This window comes from Lonchura striata, chromosome 4, assembly GCF_050655825.1.
Source record: "Lonchura striata isolate lonStrDom1 chromosome 4, ASM5065582v1, whole genome shotgun sequence".
Classification (NCBI taxonomy): domain Eukaryota; kingdom Metazoa; phylum Chordata; class Aves; order Passeriformes; family Estrildidae; genus Lonchura; species Lonchura striata.
The window spans coordinates 18752780-18779294 of record NC_140706.1 but is presented as its reverse complement, the minus strand read 5'-3'; the positions used below and the strand labels follow the sequence as shown (position 1 = coordinate 18779294).

The window sequence follows — 26515 nt, the reverse complement described above, 5'->3', positions numbered from 1 at the left end:
GAATTGTAAAACTCCCGTTTTGCTGCCTAATGGCAATTCATCCCTGCTAGGAGCTATTTGTCTGCATCGTCACAGATAACTATTTCATGAAGAGTTTTCTTGGCTTCCACTCCCAGTTGTGTCCAAAAAGCTGATTTTGAGGTAGCAAGATGTCAGTTGTTCCACTGTACAGTGAGACAAGAACAAAGCACATTCATTAGCATCAGCTGGTAGTAAACATCAAGTAGGAATCATCCCCTATGGGGTAAACATGAGTTAATTGATGTCCTGCTATTTTGACAGTTATTAAAAATTTAAAAAAATATTTCCTGTTACAATGAAGAAATGCAACTTATATACAAAGTCTGGTTTAAAACAGTAGACAAAAATCACTTCATAGGTCCTGTGAAAGTCATACAAACACTAGAGATACAAAACAAGCATGAAGAAAAATCACACGTACAGAACCTAAATTCACTGGAAGGGGGCTACTCATGCATTTTGCTTGCTGTCAGAGACAATTTTTAAATTATTATTATTATTGAATGGACATTGGCTTAGGGCCTTGTTCTGAGAATATTTAACAACTGCTAAGAGGCCTCATTTCTGAGCAAGTGAAGAATGACACACAGAGGTGAAACCACAGGGGCAACTTTGCTGAACAGATAACAATGCCCAAGAGAGAACTTTCCAACCAGCCGGGAACTTTGCATTGACTCCTACAAACCTGCTATGGTCCTTCTAACACCTGAGATCCTCAGGATCTCATAGCTAAACTGAAGGTAAGTGTGCAACAACCAGAGATGCTCCTTGCTCTGCAACTGGCTCAAATCTCAGCCCATATCCCTGTGGGGACATCTGGCAGTGTTGCTGTGGCTGGCTTGCTGTTATTGCAAAGGAATATGAGAATAGCAAGGTCATCCAAGACACTGTCTGGAGTTGTTTTTCCTGTTGGCATCCCAAAAGATGGTTCAGCCACACGCAAAAAGGAAAAAGAACATTATAGGTATGCACTGAAATTAATTCAGGAGTTGTTCCTCCACTTCTTGTCCACCAGCCAACATAGAGCTCACCTCTGCTACCACTGCCATGGTGAGAGGCAGCCTCCAGGAACATGATACTCCATCAGACAGAGTAGGAGTGACAAAGGTTTCACAAACCATAAAAACCAGTTGCACTAAGTAGAAAAACAACTATCTAGTGAAGCAAAGGGTTATTTACAAAAGAAACAAAAAAACCCCACCACCAAACCCCTCCCCTAACTGTGATGCTTGCATTTAATAGTTACCAATAACTAACTAGCATTTCACTAGAAAGAAGCAGGTATTGCCTCTCCTGCCTCACCTCCAGCTCATTGTTCTGAAGCTCTTTTTCACCACAGAGCTCCTGTGTCTTCATTTTGAGGACTGACAGCAGCAGTCTCTGGTGCATCTCAGTGCTACCACCTGGCTTGTCTAGATAATAATTTTTAAACCTATGTGTCTGCTTAGGCTACAATACCTTAAGGGTTCAATTATTCTCCTAACTCTACCAAAAGTAACATACCTAAATTAATATGAACTTGCCAAAATGCAATTTTATAACTGATTCATGTTGTGTCTGTGCTTCCTCCAAATGTAATTTGAATAACATTTTCTAATCTACTAACACATAAAACAAACTGAAGAACTTTGATATTATTTCCATGTGCTTGTGGGCTCTAATGTAGCCATCTGTGCAACTTCAGGCTCTGCTTGTGTGCCAAGAACTGTTATTTACTTACATCTGTCCTTGGTCCTCTCTGGACCAACATTATTTGTGCAAGTGCTTTTGAGCAATTTGCTGTGTCTGTGAGAATCTCTCCACCTGTGTGATCAACTATCGTAGGAATCAGGCGGGAGGGCTTTGAAGGAGGGACACTTGGAAACACCTGCTTTTTAGTTACAAGTAAATTTACACCCACTTTTTTTTTTCAATTTTTAATACTGCAAAATTTCACATCTGGCTTGAAGTCACTCTACTTTGTTTCATAGCTTTAACATTAATCTTCCTCTTTCACCTCCTATAACTGGTCTCTAATTCCAGCAATTCCCCTTTTCCTTGGGGAGTATCTCACACACAGGTCACCAACAAAACTACTGTTTTTTCGTATCCAGGAAACTAAAGCAAATTTTGATTGCTTCTTCTGATGCATTGTGTTCAGCTTCATCAAATTGAAAAGGCTAATTTTATTAATATTTCAGGATTTCCATGTGTGCCCTGACAAATTACAATTCACAATTGTGGACCATCTTGCATTTTTTGGTTTCTTGTGTTTGGGCCCTTCAGCTCTTTCTGTGGGGTGAAGTGAGATGTGACAATAAATTACCTTGTAGGAGCAGCCCACAGGAGACACTGCAAGTAAGGGGAGACACAGATACATTTTCCAGATTCCACTGTCTGCAATAAATTGCACGGAAGTAGTGACAGCACATACTCATGCATACTTAAGGAGGGTGAATGGTGGCCAGCAAGGCAAGAGAAAATTAAAATTTTTAGCACCTGATGAAACAGGCGGCTACTGAGCACATAGAATGCACTTTGTTGGAGAGGAAATTAGCGTAAAATGCACACATTTAAAGTCTTTTGGTGTGGGTGAGAAGATGATGTAGTTTACACCTGCAGCAGATAAGGAATAGGTCTATCGTGCAAGAAATGGTGTAAATAAAGGTGCACAATACCTGAGATGCTGCTGATGATCTGGAAACCTTTTACACACTTATTAGCTAGTTCTACTTCAAACTTAGTCTAGGTCAGTGCCATGTAACCCTGTTTGTTCCCAAACAGCAGCTCTGCAAACAATCTTGGGCTTACACTTGTGGATTCTGTCACAAGTGTAAACTACTACACCCATAACGCACAACTCCCCTTTTCTCTGAGTATCCAGGAAACTGCCTATTTGTTTTCAAGTGTTTGTCCACTCTAGTCACAAATACACCTGCCCAGAATCCTACTCTGGGTGTGTCCATTAGGACTTCTGACCCCAAACACCCATCTTATGGTGAGGGTGGGCTTGGAAGGCCACAGAATTAGAGTGCATTGGCCCAGTCAAAGTTCAGGTTTCATTATTATTTTTCATGTCATTTTGAGCAGGCAGAATAGGTTTAGTGCTGTGGTAAGGCAGTGGAGTGTTTGTATCATTTACAAGGAAACAGTTCTTTCGCTTTTCTAATGAACTTTTAGCTCTGCCTCCAAGTTCAGCTGATGACCAGACTGACTGACTTACATGCCTTACTAAGTAGAAACCCAGCACACCATTGGCATAGTCCTCATCCAACAATTGCCAGAGCAGGGGTTTTCCAGGCAGCAGCTACAGCTTGAAGTTCAGTAGTCCCCATTTTCCCTTAGATGCAAATACTCTTATCTCTTGCATTTTTGCTTAAGGTTTGCCATGACCAGATCCTTATTGAGGACTTGGAAGTGCTAAAGGCAATGGTTCTTCAGCATCCTCAGTTTACATGACTTTTCATTTGTGCACACTAAATAATTCATATTTCTCCATCTCAGGAATATAATTCACTCCTTGAATAACTTCACTGTTCAAGTACAGCTGGGAAATTAGGTGAAGTGAGAGTTCTTAAGGAGCTTTCCTATTAAACTACCCAAAAGAAAATTTTTTGATGGAGATAAGGTGTCAGAGTTAATTTTTCTGTCAGGAAGAAAGCTCTTATTACCCAAGAGAGAAATTCTGATTCAAGGTGAGAGAGAATCAGGTTTTAGCTCTTTCTGCCTCAGAAAAGGGATTTAAACCTCAGTTTGCTCCATTCCAGCCAAGATGGACTCACTAAATGGTTAAGATGGAAGATAGATTTTACAGCCTCTCTAGTCTGATGCTTTATCAACATCTATGAACTATTTGTTATTGAAAAAAAACAAGTAACACATAAATACTTAAATTTCTAATTATTATTTCAGTAAGAAGCATGTCAACTTTGCATCCAAGGCAAGGAACTTGACCAGACTTTTTTCTTTACCGTTTCCCCCCCTTTTTAAAAATTTTATTTTTAGACTTCCTCCATATGACCCTGGCAAAACACATCAAATTAGTTAAGATTAGGTAAATTCAAGATGATTTCAACTTGAATGGGGCACATGCCTGAGTTTTTAAAGTAGATATCTTGCATATGATTTTATTTTATATCTGAGTCCTTGACAGTTTACTAAGGACAATAAATTGCTAGAGAATAATAATTTTAAACTCAGTTCTGGTACAGTCCAGCAGTACATTGAACTGTAATTATCATTAGTCTGTTATTCAATTTTTTCCATTTTACATCACCAGGTTTTAGAAAAAAAATTATTCCTAAGCTCTGGCTATCAAGGCTACATCTGGTACTCAATAGAGGGATTTCATGTGTGGCTTTTTAACAGCTCATCCTCTTGTCCTCACTCTATATATATATATGTCTATACAATTAGGAAGTTTTTAGTCACATATACAGAGTAAATTGAAAAACAAGGTAAACATTGTTAGTGTCCACTCTAATAAGACCAGCTGAAAAGAATTTGTTTAAACAACTAAGTGTAAGTACAGGTGAGAGAAAGAAGTTAGACTGTAATATTTGTTACATTGTAATGTGTATAATGTGCAACTAATTAATACAGGTTTTTCAGATTCCAACAGATGAATGGCAAAACTCTACCATATTTCATACCTGTATCCCTCAAGGTGGCTGAAAAAACATGCTGCAGAGATCTTAGTATCATTTTTAAAAGCTATGACTGCATGACATATTTCAGTTTTCTCCTTGAAGACAACCCCATGTAGGTAGTAAGCCTAGTTTATTGTTTCACCATCATAAAATCTAGTGAGAGGAGATGAAATTCTTTGTTTTCTAACTTAACACATTTCTCTTGGTAGCCAGTATCTATTTTCTACAAGTTTACCTGTAAGCTGACAGTAAAAGGTTGTGCAAAAATAGAATTTTATAAAAATTTATTATTTCAAGCTCTAGATCTGGAAGACATCCAGGGTATAAAGACACTCTAATAATAAGTTTTAGGATGAAACATACTTGGCTCATGACAGCTCAAGAGCCAAGGTATCTGAAGGCAGAAATAGAGAACAACAAAAAAAATCAGATTAGGGTTTTTTTCTTTGAATAAATAGCACAAAATAATTATTAACCTGAAAAATTAACCACTTGGTCAAAAGTGGAGTTGTATTTGAAAGTCTAAACACTCACCAATTACATTTATCCTCCCAAAGTAACAAATTCTCCTTATCAACATTATTTCTAAATTAAATGAAGAATAAACCATTTTTTCAGACCAGTTTGATTTCCATATCTATTAAATCTCCATGGTAAAACTGTTTACCAAAAAACTGAATGTGTGAAACTAAGAGGATGACACAACATCCGTCTCATGCCTGAGGTTACCACAACAAGCACAGTCCAAAAGGCAGATGGTTCCTTAAGCCCTGGAGTACTGTAAAAAGCAGTATGGAGCAGCAGCAGGACTCACAAATAAGATACACAAGCCCAAAGAAAGATTAATCAGTGTCAGATCCTTCAAGAATAGTTTCATTTTCTTGAATCTCTCTTCTGAAATTTGTAGTAACTGGTGAGTAATCTTCACAGCAGAGCCACAAAACATTTTCATGTGTAACGAAAATAAACCAAACTCCTCCTTTGTTGAAAATGTTGTGTTAGCTGTCTATTTGGTCAATACAAGATTTAACACCTTTTCTTTTTATGTTTTCATAAAACATCCTGCTTTGCATTCCTGCAGACTGCCAGCCTTAGCAAGCCCACATCCCCACAATGCTGGAAATGACCAGGCTGCAGCTCCTACAAAAGCAGAGCCAGGGTAAAGAAGCAACAAGACCACTCACTTCCTCTCCTAAAAGCAACAGGTGCTGTGCTAGAAACTGCACTGACACCAAGATGCAACTCTGCAGTTGCTCTGTCTGTACACTGAAGTGCTTGTTTTTTGAATTTGGCAAACAAGGAATTGCTCAGAATTATGCTAAACAGTGCAAAAAATTTAAATTTTTTTCTTTTAAAGGCAAAGCATAGAAACACTTTGCCTTAGGACTAAGATGAGGGCACTAAAAATCAGACATGCTACATCCTAACCTAATGATTTCTTTCACATTAAAATCTAAGTCAATCACATTTTTGGAAAAATTACAATTACATTTTTTGAGGCAGAAAATTCAATCATATGAATCCTCCACTGCCCTTCCCAATTTCCACAAAGAGAATTTATTGGCAGTTGAAGCACACCTAAGCGAGAACAAACAGCAACAAAGTAAAACAGGGCTAACAAGATACAAACCAAACATTTGTGTCTGGGTTTTTTTGTTATGTGTGTATATCTACATGGTTCTGCACAAGACATGCTTATGCAGATAAAGAAGTAGTCATAGTCTGCCCTGAACTAAACCCTGCAATTACACTGCACATACAGAAGTATCATGAAAATACTTGGACAGAGACCAATGAAGTTGGAAGGCATTGCGCTCACATTTTATATGGATAAGGACACTGCCAACATGGATCTCAGGATCACATCCTATTTCACAGCAGATACCTTGGCTGTATTTTCAACAGATCATGTACAATTTTATTAGAATTATCATAATCAACAAGAAACACTAAAATAAACTGTCTCATAAAAAAAATCCCTTAAAATCACTTGGAGATTTTAAGAACTAAGTTTCTGTTTGTCACCAGCTAGCTATTGAAACAGGTAACTTCAAGACAGAAACCATAGTATGTATAGATATGTGCTTCTATCTTTTATGTAACTTTTGAAGTTATTCTCCAAACAGAACTATGAAGCTATTGGAAGGATTCTGATAGTATGGTCTGCAAGGCTGTGGCTTCTGTATCAAAATCCTTATTTTGATGGCCAATAGGTGGCAATTTATTTAAATGTTGTAATGTACTGGCATAGCAATGAACAGATGAATGCAGTTGCTATTAGTTGTAAATGCCAAAGGCTTCCAAGTCAAGTCACTCAGGAGAAGCTAAAGCAGAAAGATGATTTGGAGGCTATGCACAGAAGTAGCTGCCATAGCACAAGGCCCCATCTTGCCTGTGAACACACCCACTGGGATTCACAGAGGTGGAAACAGACAACTTCTCCCAGTAAACAAATCAGCAAACAGAGCAACAGAGAAGACTGAAGGTTTAAATGAACACAGATGAGGGGGCAACATGTCAGAAAATACAATTAAAAATAAATAAAAAGTCAAGGATTTCTAAATTCAAAGAATTTACAACTTTACATGGTTCTAAATTGTGCCCCCTCAACTCAAAGCCTGTAAATCTTTAGGGCCAGGTCTGTAGATCCCTCCACTGCATGTATCTACAAGCAGCTTAAAAAACAAACATATCTTTCTCCCCACCTCACAGTCCAGCACTAGAAACAGCACCAGGAAATAGCAGGGTGTAGTCTCAGAAATTGGAGTTCACCTTACTTAAACCAACTCCTCTCCTAAATTATGCAGCAAAATGTACGCATTCTGAGAAAAACTGAAAAGTAATTAAGGACCTGGAAAAGTACACATGAGAAATAAGGGAACTGAAACTAGAATACAAAAGCAATAGCACACAGAACAGACAATATACAACTTTTAACCATCCCTTTCCATACTTGAAGGAGATGCAGAACATGGAAGACACCAAATTCAAAATATTTTATCAGATCTTTCTCAGATAGTAGTTAACTTACAAGTTTGCTTCTACAATGAATCAAGACTTTCTCAACTTCTTTTCACTTTAACATATGTCATTAAAGTCTATATTCAATACAGACGTATTTTAAAGTAATATGGGCTGTAACTCCTCATGCTTTTGATCTAACACTGAGTTTGTATTACTGGGTATCAGAAATAAATCTCCTTTACAAAGACATAAGTTTTTTCTACCCTGCTCAGGAGCATGCAACTCCAATCTAAACACAGCACCATGAAAGACCAACTACTCAACAGAATTCATTAGCTCTGAATGTTCTGAAATGGCACATATTACATGCAAACACTACATGAATAATTTCCTCTAACCCAGGTATTTCAAACCACTCTCCTTTTAACCTTCTTCTCTGGATCCTACTAGGATTTATTATTGAGACTACCTATATAGCTAATTGCCACAGCTCAGCTGAAGACATTTTTTTCTATCCATAGTTCTTCCTCTAAGATCTGCACCATCCCATGCAGCTTCTCCCAATGGCACCTTAGCAAGTGACCATTCTCTTTGCAAAAACCTCAGATCTAATTTCTACGCTGTTCCAGAACAATCAAGTTATCATTTCAGAAAAAGACTGAAGGGTCTTGGAAATAATTTTGAGACCATACTTTTGAGAATAAGGTTCATAATGTCTCTGTTTCAAAAAGCAGAAGTTCTGCAACTGCTGAGTTTGACTATTTAATGCATTTTAATGGCAAACACCTTGCAGGTGTCTAAATAAAAGTACCTGCAATCCTTCTTTAAAGCCAGTGATTTTTTTGTTGTTGTTCTTGCCTCTCCTACTTAAGAACCACTTTTAGCCCCTTCTCAGTCTTACAGGTAAACTTGTAATTCTTCAATCAGTTTAATGCAACACTAGCTAGTACTCACTCGCAGGCTTCTGCTCTTCTATATTCCCTCTCTTCCCATTTCAAAAACGTTCTTGAAATGACTATCACTTGTGCTTGCAAATTTCTGGCTGTTCCTGACAGCCCTACTATTCTGTCAAAACAAGAAATAAGTTAATTTGCTGAATTTCCAGCTCTAGTTATCAACCAACCGAATGACATGTCAGACATTCTGCAACTAAGATTAAAAGAAGTCAGGTGTACTAGTTGCAAAAATGAAGTTGCTAAAGTTAAACAATTAAACACAGTTCATTTTTTCTTATTTAATAAATTATATAAAAAAGTGAAACTTTTTTTTACACATTATTAAAAAACAGTTTCTTATCTAACTTCAGCAATAATACAAGCAAAAATGAAACCGATTTTTGGGTGGACATTCCATATCCCATTTAAGTGGAGTCCAGTGCGCACAGCCTCACAAGTACTGATGACTTTTCACTCCCAAGGTTGATGATCTTTGTGCTGTTCTGGTTCCATAGATGACCTCACAGTTCATTTGGGGGGGGAAAAAACAAACCAAACAAAACAAACAAAAAACCAAACCCATATTGCTTGGTCAATGTTGAAAAAAAACAACAAAATGTGGCAAGTTTCAACACTTGTTCAAACCATAAGTACTTTTGTATCATCATACAGATGTTCAATTATGTTTGTCACAGCAACAGTAACATGGTATTTTATCTTTAGCCTTGTAGAAAAAAATTAAACCAAACAGTTTATGCACATGCACACACAGAGTACACTTGACAAGAACACTTTTATGTGGTTTACATTTCACTTTTATTTAATCCTCAAAACTGCCCATATTGCAGGGATTTTCTTGATGAAATATGGAACTGAGCAATTAATTCTACAAAATTATGGTAAAAACTTGCTCGTTTTTCTACCTTTATTGCTAAGAAATTTTACAGGTGCACAGTTTGTAAAAATAACCCTTTTAAGACTGAATGTATACACATGCTACAGGATTTTAAAAAATGACATTAGCATAGCACCTCCAGATGGGGCAAATGCAGTGCTGAACACAGACAGAATGTTGACGAAGTTAGAACTGCTCATTTATTTTACAGCTTCTAAAGGGAAGAAATTGTTCAGTCCTAAAAGGGTTAAGTAGAAACCCTAATATACTTCTTTTTCTAACAAAGCTGCCACTCAATCCCACAGTACAGTGCTTGAAAACAAAGTCAAAAGTCTGGCACAGGAAAGTATACACATTTGTTCAGTACTCATAAACACAGCTGCTTTTGATAGAAAGTAAATAATATGGTTAATAATTGAAGAGCATCTTAGTTTCAAGATGGACATCTCTATGGAGTCATTTAATCCACAAGTGGGTAGCTTACTTCCAATAGATAATTTGATTCACTAGGCATCAATATTTTCTATATGGGGAATTCATCAATTCATGTCTTGACTTAACGTCTTTTCAGGCAACCATTCTGATTTTATAAGTCTGTGCAATGAAAACAAGTACAGAATACCATTATTAACATAGCTGTGGGATGCCCTCAGGGCAAATAATTAGGAAAAACATCAGCAGCAGATTATTAAAGACTACACTAGTGTTGAATTCTGAAATGCAGTTCCAAGCAACAGAAAACAAGAAAAGGCATAGCTAAATTAGAGCACTCACTTTGCTTCTTCTTCCTATAGTTGGAACTATAACAACATTCTGAACACAGACTCGATCTCTATGTATACAGAATTAACAGCAGACTTAACAGCTAGACTTGAACAGTTATAAGAGTTTCATACTGAAACATTTTATAAGTAGTTTTATCAAAATCTTGAGATATTGTTAATAGCATGAAAATTGTTAACAGCTCACAAGGCCAATATATGTAACAATATCACCCCACAGAAAAAAGTTCAGGAAGATAATATATCTGAACAACTGGACGTATTAACAACAGTAAGAACCTGGAAGACCATTTCTGTACTACAGAATAATTACTGGCAACAAGAGAGCCACAAGCCAAATGAAAAAATGTTGTTTAAAATGGTCTTGTAAGCAGAATAGGCTCTTTTTTCACCCACTTGGCTGTAGTGTGTAGAACAGCAGATATTAGGATAAATCTTTAGAAGTCGAGGGATATTATACCTATTGGGCAAAATTACCGCATGTAAAGAAACTGAATATAAAAAGTATTGCATTTATATGTAAAAAATTTAAAATAATGAATATAAAAGCACATGTCAAGTTCTGAAAAGCTATTTTAAATAGTCTTTGAAGGTTAAAAGGCTTGTTACGATTTGCCTGCTGTGTGTCTATCATGGTTTCTTGAATACCCTCTAAATTTGATATATGCATCTTGCTTATTTTAATTCTCAGTCTAATTAGTGATGAAAATCTGTGGCTCTTGAACTATGCTGTACTGCAAGATATTTATGTGCTTCTAACAAAAACACTGTGAAACTATTCCTGCCACAACATAATAAACCAAAATTTTACAGCACATACAAAGGTAAACAGATTTGCAAGTATGCCAGTAAACAGTTGAAAACAGAGTTAAGGCCACAATGAATCCTGCCCTTGGTCACTGAAATGGAGATGAGGTGAGGCAGCATTCACTAGTGCTAGGAACCAGCATTGCGACTACATCACGGGAACACCTCTTGTATACAGAGTAACGAGTATGAAGGCCTGTGGTAGAATACAAGCACATTTCTGGAGGATAGTGGCACTGATTTTACTATTTGCTAAATATGCTTTATAACCAATTTCTTCCTTTAAACACATTGTTCTCACACATTCAACGGAGCACTAAAGCAAACAAGTAGAATGGAGCGTCAGAGTACACAAATATGGTGCAGAGACAATACTTTAAGATGATGGTGGGTGTTGAAACTGGAATCAGTGGTCAGAAATAAAAACCCTATGAAAATGGTCAACAGGTAAGCATGTAAGCAATGCACTGCAGGAAACCACAGGTTCACATTTACACAGCAGTTGTGACTTTTGCTTCAGGGTATAGAAAAGGCTGAACACACCACGACATTTTGGCTTTTAAAGAGGAAGATCACACTGTCAGAACTTGTCCTACAAGTCTATGCCTAGCCTACAAATAAACTACTGGGGTATACGTTCAAATACAAATGAAGCAGGCAGGTCTATAAGGAGGGACAAAACATGGTAAAGTCAAAATGGAAAACAAATGCAACAACCAACAAAGTCAAAGTGCAAATGAGCCTTGAATTTATGCTGGAGAGAAGACTTGAATGTTGCACAAGCTGTTGGCAGGGAAAGGGAAACCCACAGGAAACAAGAATGGGAGGAGTTGACATCTTCATAGTGCTTTTATGATTTTCTATTTGCCCATCTCTAAGTAATAAAATTTACTTCTAGTTATTACTGTATGATCACTTCACAATGAAAGCACGTTCTCAATACAAGTGTTACACAAAAATCTGGCCTAATTTACTGAACAGTATGAAGAAAAACATGCTTGTGATTCTCAAGTGATGAAGGGCATCACCTACCAATGCCATTGGTAGCACATACTTCTCATGGTACTTTAGTTTCATGCCAACAAGACAGAAGACATGCTGCCAAATGAAGTTATTGGGAACATTCCACTTTTGAAATAAAACATTTAACTTACACTTAATACAAATTATGTACAAGATTAGAAAAACCTGAACAGATCCTGAAACATTTTTAGATGTAATATGACTGAGCAAGGAAGAGGGGAGTAACCCAGTAACAACCCTTCAAAAATACCAACATATGCCTGTGACATGAACAATCATTAATATGACTGCTTGAGATGCCACTTTTAGGAAAAAAAACTCATGTAATGTTAGAACCTCATGAATTATCACTATAAATACATATTTTAAAAAGAAAAACAGAAATAACTATTAACAATGACTGAAAACAGAGCACTAAAGTTAACATACATTGCATGTATTGCAGGCAAGGCAGAGGCATTTTTTAAAGCTTTTGCACAGACTTCATATAATCTTAAAAAAAATATGCTGGCCTTTACAAGGTTCTACTTGCTGAAATAAAAGCAATTTCAGTTCATAAAAAGTCACAAGACTTCAGTTTAAAAAAAGGAACAGTTCCAGCCACAGACCAAAAATATATATTTTTTTTTAAAACTGGAAGAGTATGGTAATTAGATTATACAAGCATGGTCAGGCTTGGAACCTGAATATACTTCAGAGCAAAAGCTCAGAGGAAAAAAAAATATAAACTATTTGGTAACAAAAGTGTACTATATGTTGTGATACAAAAAAGGTATGGTGAAAATGTACCTTTTATACTAAAGCTTATACAAGTTCCTTGGTCCATAAAAACTATGTTGTGTTCATGTTTTCTAGTTTGCTCAACATGTATCCCAGCCACATTTTTGTTTCTTGCCCACTAAAAAAACCACAGCTGAAAAATAGATTTTCAATAAAGTTCTTATGTATCGGATGTTGGTTTTCTCTTTTTTTATTGTGGCTTCTGTTTTTAAGATCAGCACTTGCAGGTAACAAGGTTGAAATCATATCACCTAAAATGGAAAAGTGTTTTCCCATGAAACCACAAAAACTGTTCAGTTCTCTTGAATGTAGCACGAAAAGTCAATTAAAGTCCAGACAAACAACAGTAGTTAGGAAACTACAGTTGCCGTAGATGATGTGACATTGGTGGGGTTTGTGCTGACACTTGTGTAACTTCCCTCACTGTTTGTGTTTGTTTCACTGGAGGCCATGAGGCTTGAGTTGGCTCTGAGGATTGCTCCAGCAGCACTGCAGTGTGGCCGTGGCCCTGGTTCCGGTGTGTATGTAAAGGTAAGGCTGGTGGAGTAAATTATGCCATCGTTACGGACCAAAGTTACTGGAACCTGGACTGGCTGTCGGACCCACCTCCAACCCTCTCGAAACGCAGAAATGTCTGGAACAACACAAAGCATGCTCTCTGCACATCTGAAAAACAGGAGACTCAACTGAGAACAATGTACTTAAGTTGAAAGAATTCAATAGAACAGAACAGCTCTGTTGGAAGGGGACCTACAATATTCAACTAGTGCACACACTGACCACTTCAGGGCTGACCAAAAGTTACAGTCATATTATTGAAGCCCAATTCCCTTTATTTGGTAAAAGACAGAGAGGCTTGGGACATCAAATGCCTTTCTAGGAAGCCTGTTCTAGTGTCTGACTACCTTCTCAGTAAAGAAATTATGCCCAATGTCCAGTCTAAATCTTCCCTGGTGCAGCTTTAAACCATTCCCATGTGTCCTGACACATGACAGCAGGAAGCAGAGCTCAGCAGCTCCCTCTCTACTTCCCCCCCTCAGGAAGCTGCAGAGAGCAATGAGGTCACCTCTCAGCCTCCTTTTCTCTAAACCAGACAAGCCCAAAGTCCTCAGCTGCAACTCTTAGGGCTTTCCAGCCCCTCACCATCTTTGCCACCCTTCTCTGGACATGTTCTGGTACCTGAGCATCCTTCTTAAACTGGGAGCCCAGAACTGCATGCAGTGCTCGTGGTGAGGCTGCACCAGTGCTGACTGCAGTGGGATAGACACACCTTTTGACCAGCTGGATGCAGTTTGGCCTCCATGCTGCCAGGGCACATTGCTAACTCATCCTGAGCCCCTGGCAGCCAGCACTCCCAGACCCTTTTCTACAGTGCAGAAAAGTGTACGTTTGAGTGAGTACACGAGTATACATTCTTCAAAGCACCCAGTAAAACACAAACACCATAGAAGTAATACAAAATATTATACCTGTACATGGTTTCAGCTTCCACATCCCCAAACCAGACACGTAAATTTGGAGTGAAGTTCTGTCCTGTAAGTTCCAACATTGCTACATCCCCACCACCATTCAACTGGAAACGGAGCAAATAGAAAAAGAACAAGAAAATCCCCCCCCAAATATGTATTATTAAGAATAACCACTGTCCCCTAGGAAAAAAACAAACAAACAAAAAACCCCACCAACCAAAAAGAGTCACAAACAAAACCCTCATATACAGGTAAGAACTTTAAATAGTGATGTTTTTATCAGCTGGACAAAACCAAAACAAAACACAAAATCTACACAACTGAAGTATAAAGAAGTAACACATCTAAAAGATACTGCTAAGTAATTTGATACCTATGAAGGAATTTCCAAGTTTTGATAATGGTCGCTTAGAATAGATGTCAACAAGGCTTTGAAAATGGAGAACAAAATCTTTCAGAGAAAGTGTTATGGGAGCTTTAAGTTTTTCCTCTGCCAAATGCTGAGGTTTTTTTAGTAAGGTTCTCTTTGATCTATTATTGGCAAGAGTCAAAAACAATTTCTAAATAATCAAACAGAAGTCCTAAGGATATCACTACCATGGTAGTTTCAGAAATAAAATTCTAATTGTATACAACAATATTAATATTATTCCTACGATGGATAGGCTCATGTATTCTGAAATGTAAGGAAAAAAAATTACAACAAAGTAATTTTATTTTTTATAAAGCTATTAAGACTGCTTTCTTACAGTATTTAACATGGGTAACATGAAGGTTATATGAGTATGACAAAAATAATCTCACCAAAAACCAGGTTATTAAAACAAACTACTAACTTACTTGAAGACTTTCCACAACAGGCACAGGTGTCACTGGAGCATGGACTGGACCCATCCCCTCATAAAATGTGTATTCTGCTTTGTCTGTGCTAATGATTGTCCAAGAAGCTCCATCATTAATCATTTCTTTATTTGGTTCTTTTGGGCATGGAGTGGCCTTAGAGAGAAAGAAAAGTTTAAAATCTGATCTGTAGACATGTTTGTCAAGTCACAGACCTAAAAACCAACTCAGCCAGTAACAACGCCTGTTTTTTTCAAAAACATGTTTCTTTACCTTTTCCTCTAAAAATGACCTAGGGAAAACCTCTTCATATTTCAGAAAAACTACTAGACAACTACTATTTGTACATAGAACACCATAACTATTGCCTAGAACACTGTCACCTCTCCAACCTTAAGTCTGAGTTTTATTTTAGTTCAACTTTCAAAGTTTTAATGTTATTCAATAGGCATTAACAAAAGAACTACCGCAACTAGAAGTAGCTGTTTTAAAACAGATCTCTTAGTAAGGCAGAATGTCTAAAACAGCTACAGAGTGAAATGGAATACTTTTCGTTAGTTATGATTTTTATCTGATCAAGACTTTTTTTTTCTTTTTAGAGTTCTTCACCCTCCACAAAATGATGGCAAACACAAGCTTGTACGTCAGCGTTTGTGCAAAGACATAGGAGAGCAGCTGAAATGGCAGCCTTACAAAATAATGAAATCACAGAATGGCTTGCACTGGGGAAGGGACCTCAAAGGTCATCTAGTATCTCCCTCTAAATACTACTAAATTAGTATACATAGATAGATACATAGAAAATACACAGACAAACTTTTTTTATGGCAATATTGTTTTATGGCAACAAAAACCTCTCTGAACAATTTCACCACCTAGTAACCCATAAGACAATTGTGTATAGGTTAAACACATAAAAAAATGGGACAAAAAATTCTAATAACTAGATTCTCTTTCCCTCCATTAAGCTTTGAGGATATAATGGTATGTAACCATAATCTTCACTCTTCAAAGAGGCAGATAAACTTCAACTAGCATGAACCGTCCATATTAGATGTTTAAAAAACTGCATTTTCATTTGGACTCTTCATGCTGGTATGATCATGTAAAAAGTACTGAAAACAGCTGACATGGGAAGTGTGCAACATGGATAACTACAGATCTTTTCAAACTCAAGATTCCCAAATGAAACTTCCACCAGAAACATACAGTTTCTGAATTACTAGCCCAACTGCAAAAGAGGAGCTATTCTACAGGAACTGTTGTATACCATTTTGAAGCATGACACCATTCCTATAGGCTGACTGCAATTCTTGTTGGCATGAAATTACATACTTTGAATCATGACAAAAAAACCCCATGAATATAAAAAAATCAACAACCCTGTAAAAGATCCTTGATTGACTTTTTTCACATTTCCTAGTCCATGACGTGGAAGGCAAATGCCACAGAATTTGTTCTCAAAATCCTGTTACATTAAGAATCATTTCAGTAACACATTACTCCATCTGTTACAGAAATCTTTAAAAGGTTTCAATTTCTCTTTTAGAGAAGCATTCTTCCTTGTCACTTCCAAATAGGGCTCCAGGGACATTTCTCACCCCTTCTTTCCTTTCATTTTTGAACTGAATTTTCTCAACAGGTGGCACTGGAAAATTAAAATGCCTTAACATCATGCTTAGTACTTATGTACTGTCTGCCTTCAACTAGGGACAGAAGTTACAACTTGGGATCCTAGGGTTGCCACTGACAGTTTTCTGAAACCACCACCTTGATGTGCAGTGGCAGCTGTGTTGGGCACCATCAGAAAACAGGACTGAGAACAAGTTCTCTGGTATTATTTTGCCAGTGTGAATACCTTGTTCACTTAATTCTGGAATACTGGGTGCAGTTCTGGTCTCCCTGTTTAAAAAATCGTGGAGAAAAAACAAGAGAACTGACAGAAAGGGCAACTAAAATCACCAAGGAGTGCTGAACTTATGAGAAAAAATGGAGAAAACTGTGCTTTTCCAATTAGAAGAGAAGAAATTAAAATGTTGAAGGCTAAATGAATGCAGAACTGTTACTAAATCCTGCAAAACTGGAGGTAGGAATCGCTCACAGGAATTGTTACAACATTAAATACAGCAAACATTTACTACACAGGGAACCTCCTGAACTCAAGGAAGCTTCTTGAACTTTCTGCTACAGATTATTGAAGAAAAGGAACATCTGCACATTCTGAGGTTATCAAACCAATGTACACATCTACAAAATGACACTAAAAGACACGAGTCAGGAATGAAGCCTTTAACAACACTAGGTACAAGTGTGGATGCTGGCAGAGTACAACCACACTGGACTGTGAAACACAACCAGATCCACCTGCTCCCTGCAAGCACCAACTCCTACTGCTGTTGGCAGACTAGACACGGACATGGACTGTGCTCTGATCTAGTAAAGCATGATTCATATCCTCTCTCCATGCACCAGAACACATGCATGTCTTGAAAGAGATGCTTTAAGCTTCTATGGTCTCTATATAGGCCTATTTCCATTCACCCAAGAGATGTCATCCTAAAGTTTCAGGATTTTGGGGAGGAGTTGCTGTTATTGTTGTTTTGGTTATTGTTTTTTTGTTTTTGTTTTTGTTTTTTTTTTTTTGGTTTTTTTTTGTTTTTTTTTTTTTTTTTTTTTTTTGTTGGTTTTTTTTTTTTTTTCCCCTTTTCTTCCAAACAGTGACCACAGTTTGTCTAGACTCCTGCTACAGGAACAAATACACATTCTGTTTCCCTGGTCTTTGTCCTCTGATCCAAAATAAAAAACCCAGATAAAACAGGATTTCTCTCCTGACACTGGCAGAAAGAGTTTCTCTTCCACTGTGATTTCACCTACCAAAGCATGGTAGCAGTCTGATGTGCAAGTTACCAGATTTTTACCAACAAGTATAAGCAGCAAATTCCTACTCCACCAACAGAATTCAGGATAGGGAGTGTCCTTTTATCTAACTCCTACCCATGCAGAAAGTTCAGAGCTCTAATCAGACAGGGCTCCATGAGTGCTGCTGAAACTGAAGAGGGGTAAGACATCCTGACAGTCCCACAGGCAATTCTAGGATGCTGAACTAAGGCAGCTGTCAAAGCAGCAGGACTTGTCTATGCTGAACTAAGGCAGCTGTCAGAGAAGCGGGAGCTGTTTCTTCATTCAGCACTTCCCATGCAATACTCTAAGAATGATTAAATAGCAGGCTGATCCTGAGTTCTTGTACTTCATGTTTCACAGCTTTCTCTTCTTAATGATAGTCCATTCTCCTTTACAAAAATATGAATTGAAAGATAGGTATTTCTGCTGTGTGCTGTGGGTAGAAACAATAGATCTAGTCCCTTCTGAACCACAGGTCATGAATATTTACTGAAATAGGAATAAAGCTTCTCATATTCTCTTTCCATTGTCCCAATTCAGGACAGAAATGAAATGACTCTACCAAGCCTTCCCGTCCCTTCCCTTAAATTAAGGGACATCTTCAATGCTAGCTTCTAATTTCCTACCTCTATTTTTCTTACCCAAGAAGGTACAGCTGTTCTAAGGAAGTCCTGAATCTTTCCCAAGCTTGGCCATCTTCCTGGAGCACAGCATTATCTCTCAACACCCTTCATTATTTGAGCTGACCCCAAAATATTTAAAGAAAATTGTAATACTTAGGTAGTCCTAAACTTGGTCAAAGTCTTCAGAGTCACAGAATACTCTGACTTGGAAGTGACCCACAAGGGTCATCAAGGCCAAACTCAAGAAAAGACTAAGCATGTTCAGGGATTGAACCCACAGCCTTGCTGTTTTCAGCACCATGCTCTGACCAGCTGAGCCAATCTCAGGGTCCTTGCTGGTCTGGTAGAAATTACCATGTGAAAGTGCTACAAGCATGCTAACATACAAGAGACTAAAACCTGATGTTTTTCTCCACCTGCTGGAGAAAAAAATATTTGAGACAGTTCTATTCTTTACAGACAAATTAAATTTCTGTGGCTTTTCAAGTTACTGTGGGCAACTGCCACAGCTGCCTATGTTTATACTCTTAGTCAAGAGCAACACATGGCAGCTCTGTTGAGTTCATAATGAAACAAGACTATTATCAACTGTATCATTTCCTATTTGCTGTAACCTAGAAAGGGACACACAAATAAGTGGTGCAGTTCCACTGGCATATGTCAACATGTTAAGCCACAGTATCATGACCACATGCACAAGTTTCTAGTGTGTTTCCTTTTTCTCCACTGGAGAAACCAGTGGAAGAAGATTATGAGGAAAGAAAAACAGATTTGGAAAGGCACAGATAACAATTTGTTGCTTTCCATCCTCTCTTTTCAAAACAAAGTATTAGACTCACATTCAAAACCTACTGTAAAAATGGCATTCATACATATTTTGGGGATACTTGGGAAAACTTTGCAACTACACTTATGTATTGAAATAGTTTTGAACAACTTACTTGAAATTGGATTATTCTCTCCTGGGAAAGGCACAAATACATTCTCTCAGTGTCTTTAAGGTAAAATGCACATTTATGGAGCTGTGATACTGGATCGTCTGCATCCAATAATGCCGTTTGTTTATCTACTTTTCGAATTATCTGTGAATGAAAATTGTACATATATACTTAGAACAATTTCTATATTTTATTACATATATACAATCAGTAAAGGAATTGAAAAGTAATTTTTATAACATTTTCATGCCTCTCATTTTGATACCAACATTAGATTCAGAATTCTTAAGTCTTTTGGAACAAGAACACAACATTGAAGCGATATTCAGTACTACTTCAATGTGCTGCAGGCATTTTGCAGAAGGAGTGGGGAAAAAATTGAAGTTTCAGCAAAATCTACCTTTGTTTCATTTGCTGGTGTAAAAGAGCAGTTATTAATTATATTGTTATCTTTAATTACTATTTTTAGTAATTAATATGTTTCTACAGAAGCTTTCACCACTGATAGGATCAACAACATTCTGGGGCAAACTGGCTGCTGAAGGAGACTAATTAAAATAAGGATTAACTAAAGGTACTGAGATGTCCTTAAATACAGTTTTGGAAACAACAATCACAATATTGATTTGGTCATTAAATATTACTTAAAGACAACTGCAAAGAACAACTGTTCCTCACATTTAGCAGTTCAGTGAAAAAATATCTGTTGACTTAATTCAGATCACTTTTGTCAATTTATTTCAAGAATCAAAAGCTATTCCCTTAGATAGTGAAAATTTGTAGCTCGTAATTTTAACTCAACTCCTAGAAAAAGAAGGTTAATGCTTTATGCAACACTACCAGAAGCAACAGCCAAAGTGCCTGAATATTTCTAGGCTGACAATCAGAACCCAACTGTCTTCTGCAATATCTAATTATAATAAAGAATATTATTAGCAATACAAGTTTAATGGTTAATATTTTTGCATTTGCTTATAAAATACCTGCAAGTTATCTTTTAATTGCGCCACCTTCCATCAGTCCTGTAAGCAGTATGACAAATGTTCCCCATGGCAAACAAAACAGGAACCTTTAGCCTAATTTGTTTCAATCTGTTTCTATGTACAAATAAGGTTTCTGGAATAATAAATGATGGCTTCTCCTTTCATAAATAAAAAGTATTAACATGAAGCCCATAAAAAAGTGACATCCTCTTACTGAATTTCCTGTGCTTGAACCATATCTGTAGGGTAACCAGTATAACTGCTTTTACTGTCAAACAAAATTTTCATTTTGTACCATTTATACTGAACAGGCTATTTTTTTCTTTTAGCCAAGTTTGGTATTGGGAGAGAAATTCACATTACAGTCCTAGCAAAATTAGTCTGGAAAGAGGAACAAAAGCCTCACTGCAGGAAGTCTGTTTTTATATTGGTGCATTCTAAAGATTGCTTTTACCTAAACTGGAATTACCAGAGCCTTGTATGAAACTCGTAATGAACGTATAAACCACAATTTCACAGAAGATCCTGTATGAAGCACTACTGATTATTAATCACAATAAAATTCCACTTAGGCTGGCATTAAGTGCATAAAACAGAGAAAAAATCTGTAATTCTACTTATTCACAAAACCCAGTACTGTGTATCCAGAGATAATTTTTTTTTTTTGGTTCACAAACTTTAACTGGTTATTCCGAAGGCAATTCCCACATTTCAGATTTAAAACAGACAAGTATTAATAAATACGAAAAAATGTTTTTTGCAACCTGATTCTGGTATAATATATCCTTAGGAGTACATAGAAGTGCTTTTAGATTCAAACCAGTCGAGCATTTTTAAAGCTGTGCTGGAACTCAACACATGGAAGAGCCCTACTAGCTGAAAATATTTACTCATCTATTCCATATCAATATTTGAAGCATTTTGGAACAGAGAAATCTACAATATTGTTTTTAAAATAGACAGATTAACCTATTTTGGAAGGCTTAAATTCTGAAAAAGTCCCTATCCTATTTTGCAAGTTGTTCTTTGTTTACAGAAATAATCTGCAGATGCAAAAATATGCTTTAATTAAAATAAATGCCATTTTCCATAAAAAACATTGCCCAAAGGCAACACACAAGGCCAAAAACTGTAAACACTGGAAACGCAACTATGGAATTACATTAAGTTTCTATCTATAAATTAATTACAGCATTGGAGAAATGAAACTGTACCAGTCTTGGGAGTGCCATGCCAGTAACTGAGCATACAAGTTTGACAGTCTGCCCATAATGAATGTAGCCATCTCTCACTGTGAATTCTTCTCCTTCTGATTCATCATCATCCACTGCATGAAACAGGATTTTTCAGAATTACTTGTTTTAATCACCATTTTTCTTGATACGAGAAACATGTAACATCACACTATTACATCAAGTATACACTCAGTAACAAAACAAGTGTGTATATGGGCAATTAATATGGAGGAAAAAATTGCAGGATGTATTTTCATGAGGATGAAGGAAAGAAAGTGAACAAAAATACAGATTTGCTTTTACTTACACAGGTGAATGTAAAATGCTCCCCACTGTTGTGAACTGGCATGGAAATTACCACCTTCTACGTGCAAATATCTGGTGCTAACTGTTTGGGATCGAAGTCTATTAAATAGTGCCACTTTTGTCCCTGATGCAATACATACTGCAAGGAACACATACAGACTTGAGATTATAAAATTACTTCATTATTACATAGAAAAGTATCAAAAAGTCACAAATAGCATAAAATAAACTGAAGAATACTTGAAATCAAGACATAATTATCAAATATTGATTAATTTAGAAAATATTTATATTTGTGACAGACCAAAAATAGACATAAAATTATGAGTGCAGTAACATACATAGTGGCTGTTCTCCAAAGGCATGCTAGCTCACAGAATGCTGCCACTTAGCCAAATGGGCTAGTGCTTGCCAGCTGCAAACTCCTTCTGTTCATAGTTCTCCAACAACTGATTATTTAAGCAGAAGCTTTAGCCCTTGTGAATGATTTCAGCAATAATTTGAAAAATATTTGAAATATAAATACACAGTATTCTTACAGATCACAAGCGATTGAAAGGATGACAGATGTAACTATATCAAATTATAACCATGCAACTTGTAATGTTCTCAGATCTGAACTTATTTATCATTCAAAAGAGAGAAATGTCAAAGTTTGGTCCCCTAAAAAAAACACCAGCAACTAAAATTTTGCCATCAGAACGGGCATGTTGTTCTATTTGGTTCATATTTACTATTGAAGAATGCTTGGTTCATATTCACTGTCCATCAAAACTATCTGTCGAATACAAATTCAACAGTGCATACTCTGAGCCCACGGGTGTGAACTGCACAGCAACAGATTGCCTTTAGTCATGTGCCAAGCTAGCGGCCCCGAGATCCACATTCCATAGGTGAATGGGTTCCAGCCCAACACAGATGGAAGAGCCTTTTAAAGCACTAGTGAAGAGAGAGAGAAAAACAAATAAAAAAAAAGGGTATCTCTTGAGGTGCTCCAGTGGTATGCAGGCAAAAACGGTGGAGGAAAAGCAAAAATGTTCCCAATTATACATTAGCACCAGAGATATTGTTAGTTGAAAAACATGGTAAGCAAATAAATCTGGGTGAAATATCACCATACAGATTTCTTAAATAACTACTTAAAAGGAACCATGCAAAACAAAAATATGAACAACATGAAAATGGCATGAGAAAGTAAGAAGGTGGCTGTGACGTGACTTAGTGCAGTTTGCATAACATGATGCTACTCATTTATCACAATCTGAAAGCAATCTCTTTGATACTGATCAAAACATTCTAAGCACCAGATCATGGCAATTAAAGAGATCCAAAAGCTTAGAAAGCTGATGTAGAACATACTTTATACACTTGTCTACATTAATTCATTCCCCAGAGTATATGGGGGTTTAGGTGGGCCTTTTGTATTTATTAAATAATTAACCATGACTGCATAAAACTCAACAAAGTAACCTATGTATATTGGAATATTTTAAAATACATTGATGTGTACAGTTCTGAAATAATGCAAAAAAAAACGGGAGTTGAAAATTACAATGTATTTCCCTTGTAGTCAGACCTTAGAATACATAACAAAAAAGTAGTATGAAACAAAATTAATTGCTAAATAAAGAAAAAACCAGAAATACTTACAGTCTGCATTTTTCAGTGACTGTTTCTTTTTAGAGGGTTTGGAGATGACTTTGATCCGTTTGCTGAGGAACACGCCGATGTCATCACTATTGCCATAGAACATTTTTACTGATAACATGAAGTGCTTTCTCTTGTCTGAGTCCGATATGTATAATGTTTTGGCAGTGCAATAATTCTGTAGGTGAAAACATTCTGTGGTTTATTCTTTGAAGCCAACCCAGTTCAAGAAACTATGCATATTTAATTATGAATAAAATAAGAAAACTGATGCAATAGTTTCTAAAACAGATGAGAACCTGCTTTTTCCATGTCTTTCCTATGCATATCTTTTATGACTGCTGTTCAGCTTTGTGAAGTGTTGCACTCAACCTCATTACTCTATGGCCATTCCAAAGACCCTTACCAGGACTAGAAGAGATGACTGGAGACCATAACTGTGTCAAAGCCACCTGTGAGGAGTCAAGAGCACTACTAAAAATTACATTTTATTAGGGCTGTACAGACTCTGCACTGGGCATGCACAAGGGACTGCCTGTGCAGAAAATGTATTGAGCTAAACTTTTCTTGAAAGGATTGGAAACGATTGGGTTTTGAAACACAAGGAATACTTTTGGCTAAGTATTTATGCTAGGTGACAAAATAATTTAAAAAAAAAAAATCTCATAAAGAACTTCAATTATTCTTTATTCTTTCCCTATTCTGAATATATGAAGCATTTCTAGTAGACTGTGCTGGAAATACCAGCTAGCTATAAAATACCAGGTAGCTATAAAATACAGTTTAATAAAACAACCAGGTAAAATGAACACTTTTGCTGCTAGTTCTATTCCAACTGTTTAAGTCATCCCAAATACCTTAAGAATAAAATCTTGTAAGAAATTTACACTACTGTAAAAATAACCTACTAGATTTTAAAGATGCTACTTCAATTGTATTTTTAGGCAAATGTACTTAAAAGCTACTTCGAGCAGCAGATGTTTTGATATTTCCTTGATAAGATTATCCCCTCATGCAAGCCAAGGAGGATAGAGAATTTGGGCCAGAAACCATACTTTAGTTAGCCACTGATGCCTACCAAATAACCTAACAGTTTACTGAGTCTGCATCAACAACCTACAAATTAAATGTTAGTACCTTGCTATGACCCTATAAGCCAAAACCAACTATTCAATTGTCCTAAGTATTTTGAGGGATTTTTTTTCAAACCATTATGCAATACCTAGAAAAAAAATTATTCAAAAATAAGAAAGGGCATTCCTTGAAATATGCACCATGTAGCTATAATATCCTTTGCAGTTAGTTATCTTAGTGGTTTATTACAGTTTTTCTACCTTTCCTTCCAAGTTCAGCTGCTGCATTTCTTGGTCACTGTTTCCTATCCCGATAAAGGCGCAAGGTTGTGACTCCTGCTCAGTGCAACCATCCCGCTCCATTTGCTCTTTTTTTTTCTTCCATCCACTGCCCATGAGATACACACATGGAGGAGGACAAAAGAACCTGAAAAAGAATAGATTATGGGATTACACACAGTTTTCCAGATAAACAAACTGATGTGTACCCAATGCTTTCATATTGCACTTGAGTTCATACAGGCATGCCCCTTCAGTTGTCTTGAAGGTTTTCTAAAATATAAATTAAAAAAAAAAAAAAAAAAAGGCAAGGAAATCAGCAGTAGATGCACTGTCAGTGAGAGAATACATCCAGTTAAATATATGTCAGGTAACAGTTTGCATCTCGACAAAACACCTTACAAAGATATTCTGAAAGAAAGGAAAAAAGGCCTCAAAACTTATTATAGTCTTTTGCAGGTGCTTAACATGATGGAGCAATTAATACAAGCAGAACAGTTCCACAAACTAATTTAATGGACAACTGCTGACTACAATTCCTAAATGCTGAGTTTTGTCATAAGTAAGAAGGGAGTTTATTCTGTCCATACATAAATATCTCCCCAGTTTTCAATGGAATAGATAATTTTATACCTTTATCAGTATGTGTAAAAAATAAGACCTAGTTTTCAGCAGCACTCACTCTAATCAGTCTAGATGCTACTTATAGCAATATGTTCAAATTTAAATTCAGCATTATATAAACAATGCATTGGTCTTGAATTTTCTGCAAATTGTTAAAGACCAAATCCTGAAAAGGTATGGCTTTGGTTAGCAAACAAGCTACTGTGTTTTTATCATCATTTCATTATGATCAAAGATAAAGTGGAATGAGTACATCCAGTAGTGAGGTAGCTAAGGAGACATGTAATGGAGGGGAACATAAAAAAGTTTTTAATTACTTTATTTACTTCAATTTGGAGAGTAGCAGTATAACCTGGCACTTATGCAACCCAACAATGACTCCTACCTTACAGGTGAGGGTTTTCTGGCTTTGTTTTTTGGTGGGATTTTTTTGTTTGTTTGTTTGTTTGTTTTGGTTTTTTTGGGTTTTTTTTTCATTTTTTAAAATTGGTCTTGGGACAACTGAATTCCTGGCAGGGGGAGCAGGCTCCATGCTGGGGCAGCAGCCAGTTCTGCTAGTGGGCAGGAGCTGTCAGGGTAGGGGAGTAAACTGAACTGTGGGCTCAAAGTCATGGAAAACGATCAGAGGACAAAATTATTCAGTTTCTGAAGTGTCTATGGGAGTCCTGTCAAGAGAGGTCAGTGACAGGTAACCAGCTGGACTTGATGACCTGGAAGGTCTTTTTCATCCTAAATTGTTCTTATTTCTATTAAACACCATTA

General features: G+C 36.7%; 1 protein-coding gene across 3 annotated transcripts in view; it reads right to left on the bottom strand.

The window, feature by feature from the left end:
- Positions 1-8832: 8832 nt before the first annotated feature.
- Positions 8833-26515, bottom strand: part of RBPJ (recombination signal binding protein for immunoglobulin kappa J region) — a 57645-nt gene continuing 39962 nt past the window's right edge. For all 3 annotated transcript variants that reach the window (XM_021554435.3, XM_085577764.1, XM_085577763.1), the window contains exons 4-11: positions 25112-25277; positions 23781-23955; positions 22132-22269; positions 21804-21916; positions 19610-19750; positions 15145-15300; positions 14305-14408; positions 8833-13501 (exon numbers count right to left, since the gene is read on the bottom strand). In XM_021554435.3, the coding sequence (XP_021410110.1) occupies positions 13186-13501; positions 14305-14408; positions 15145-15300; positions 19610-19750; positions 21804-21916; positions 22132-22269; positions 23781-23955; positions 25112-25277 (1309 nt within the window). In that variant the 3' untranslated portion in view covers positions 8833-13185. The remainder of the gene's footprint in view (positions 13502-14304; positions 14409-15144; positions 15301-19609; positions 19751-21803; positions 21917-22131; positions 22270-23780; positions 23956-25111; positions 25278-26515) is intronic.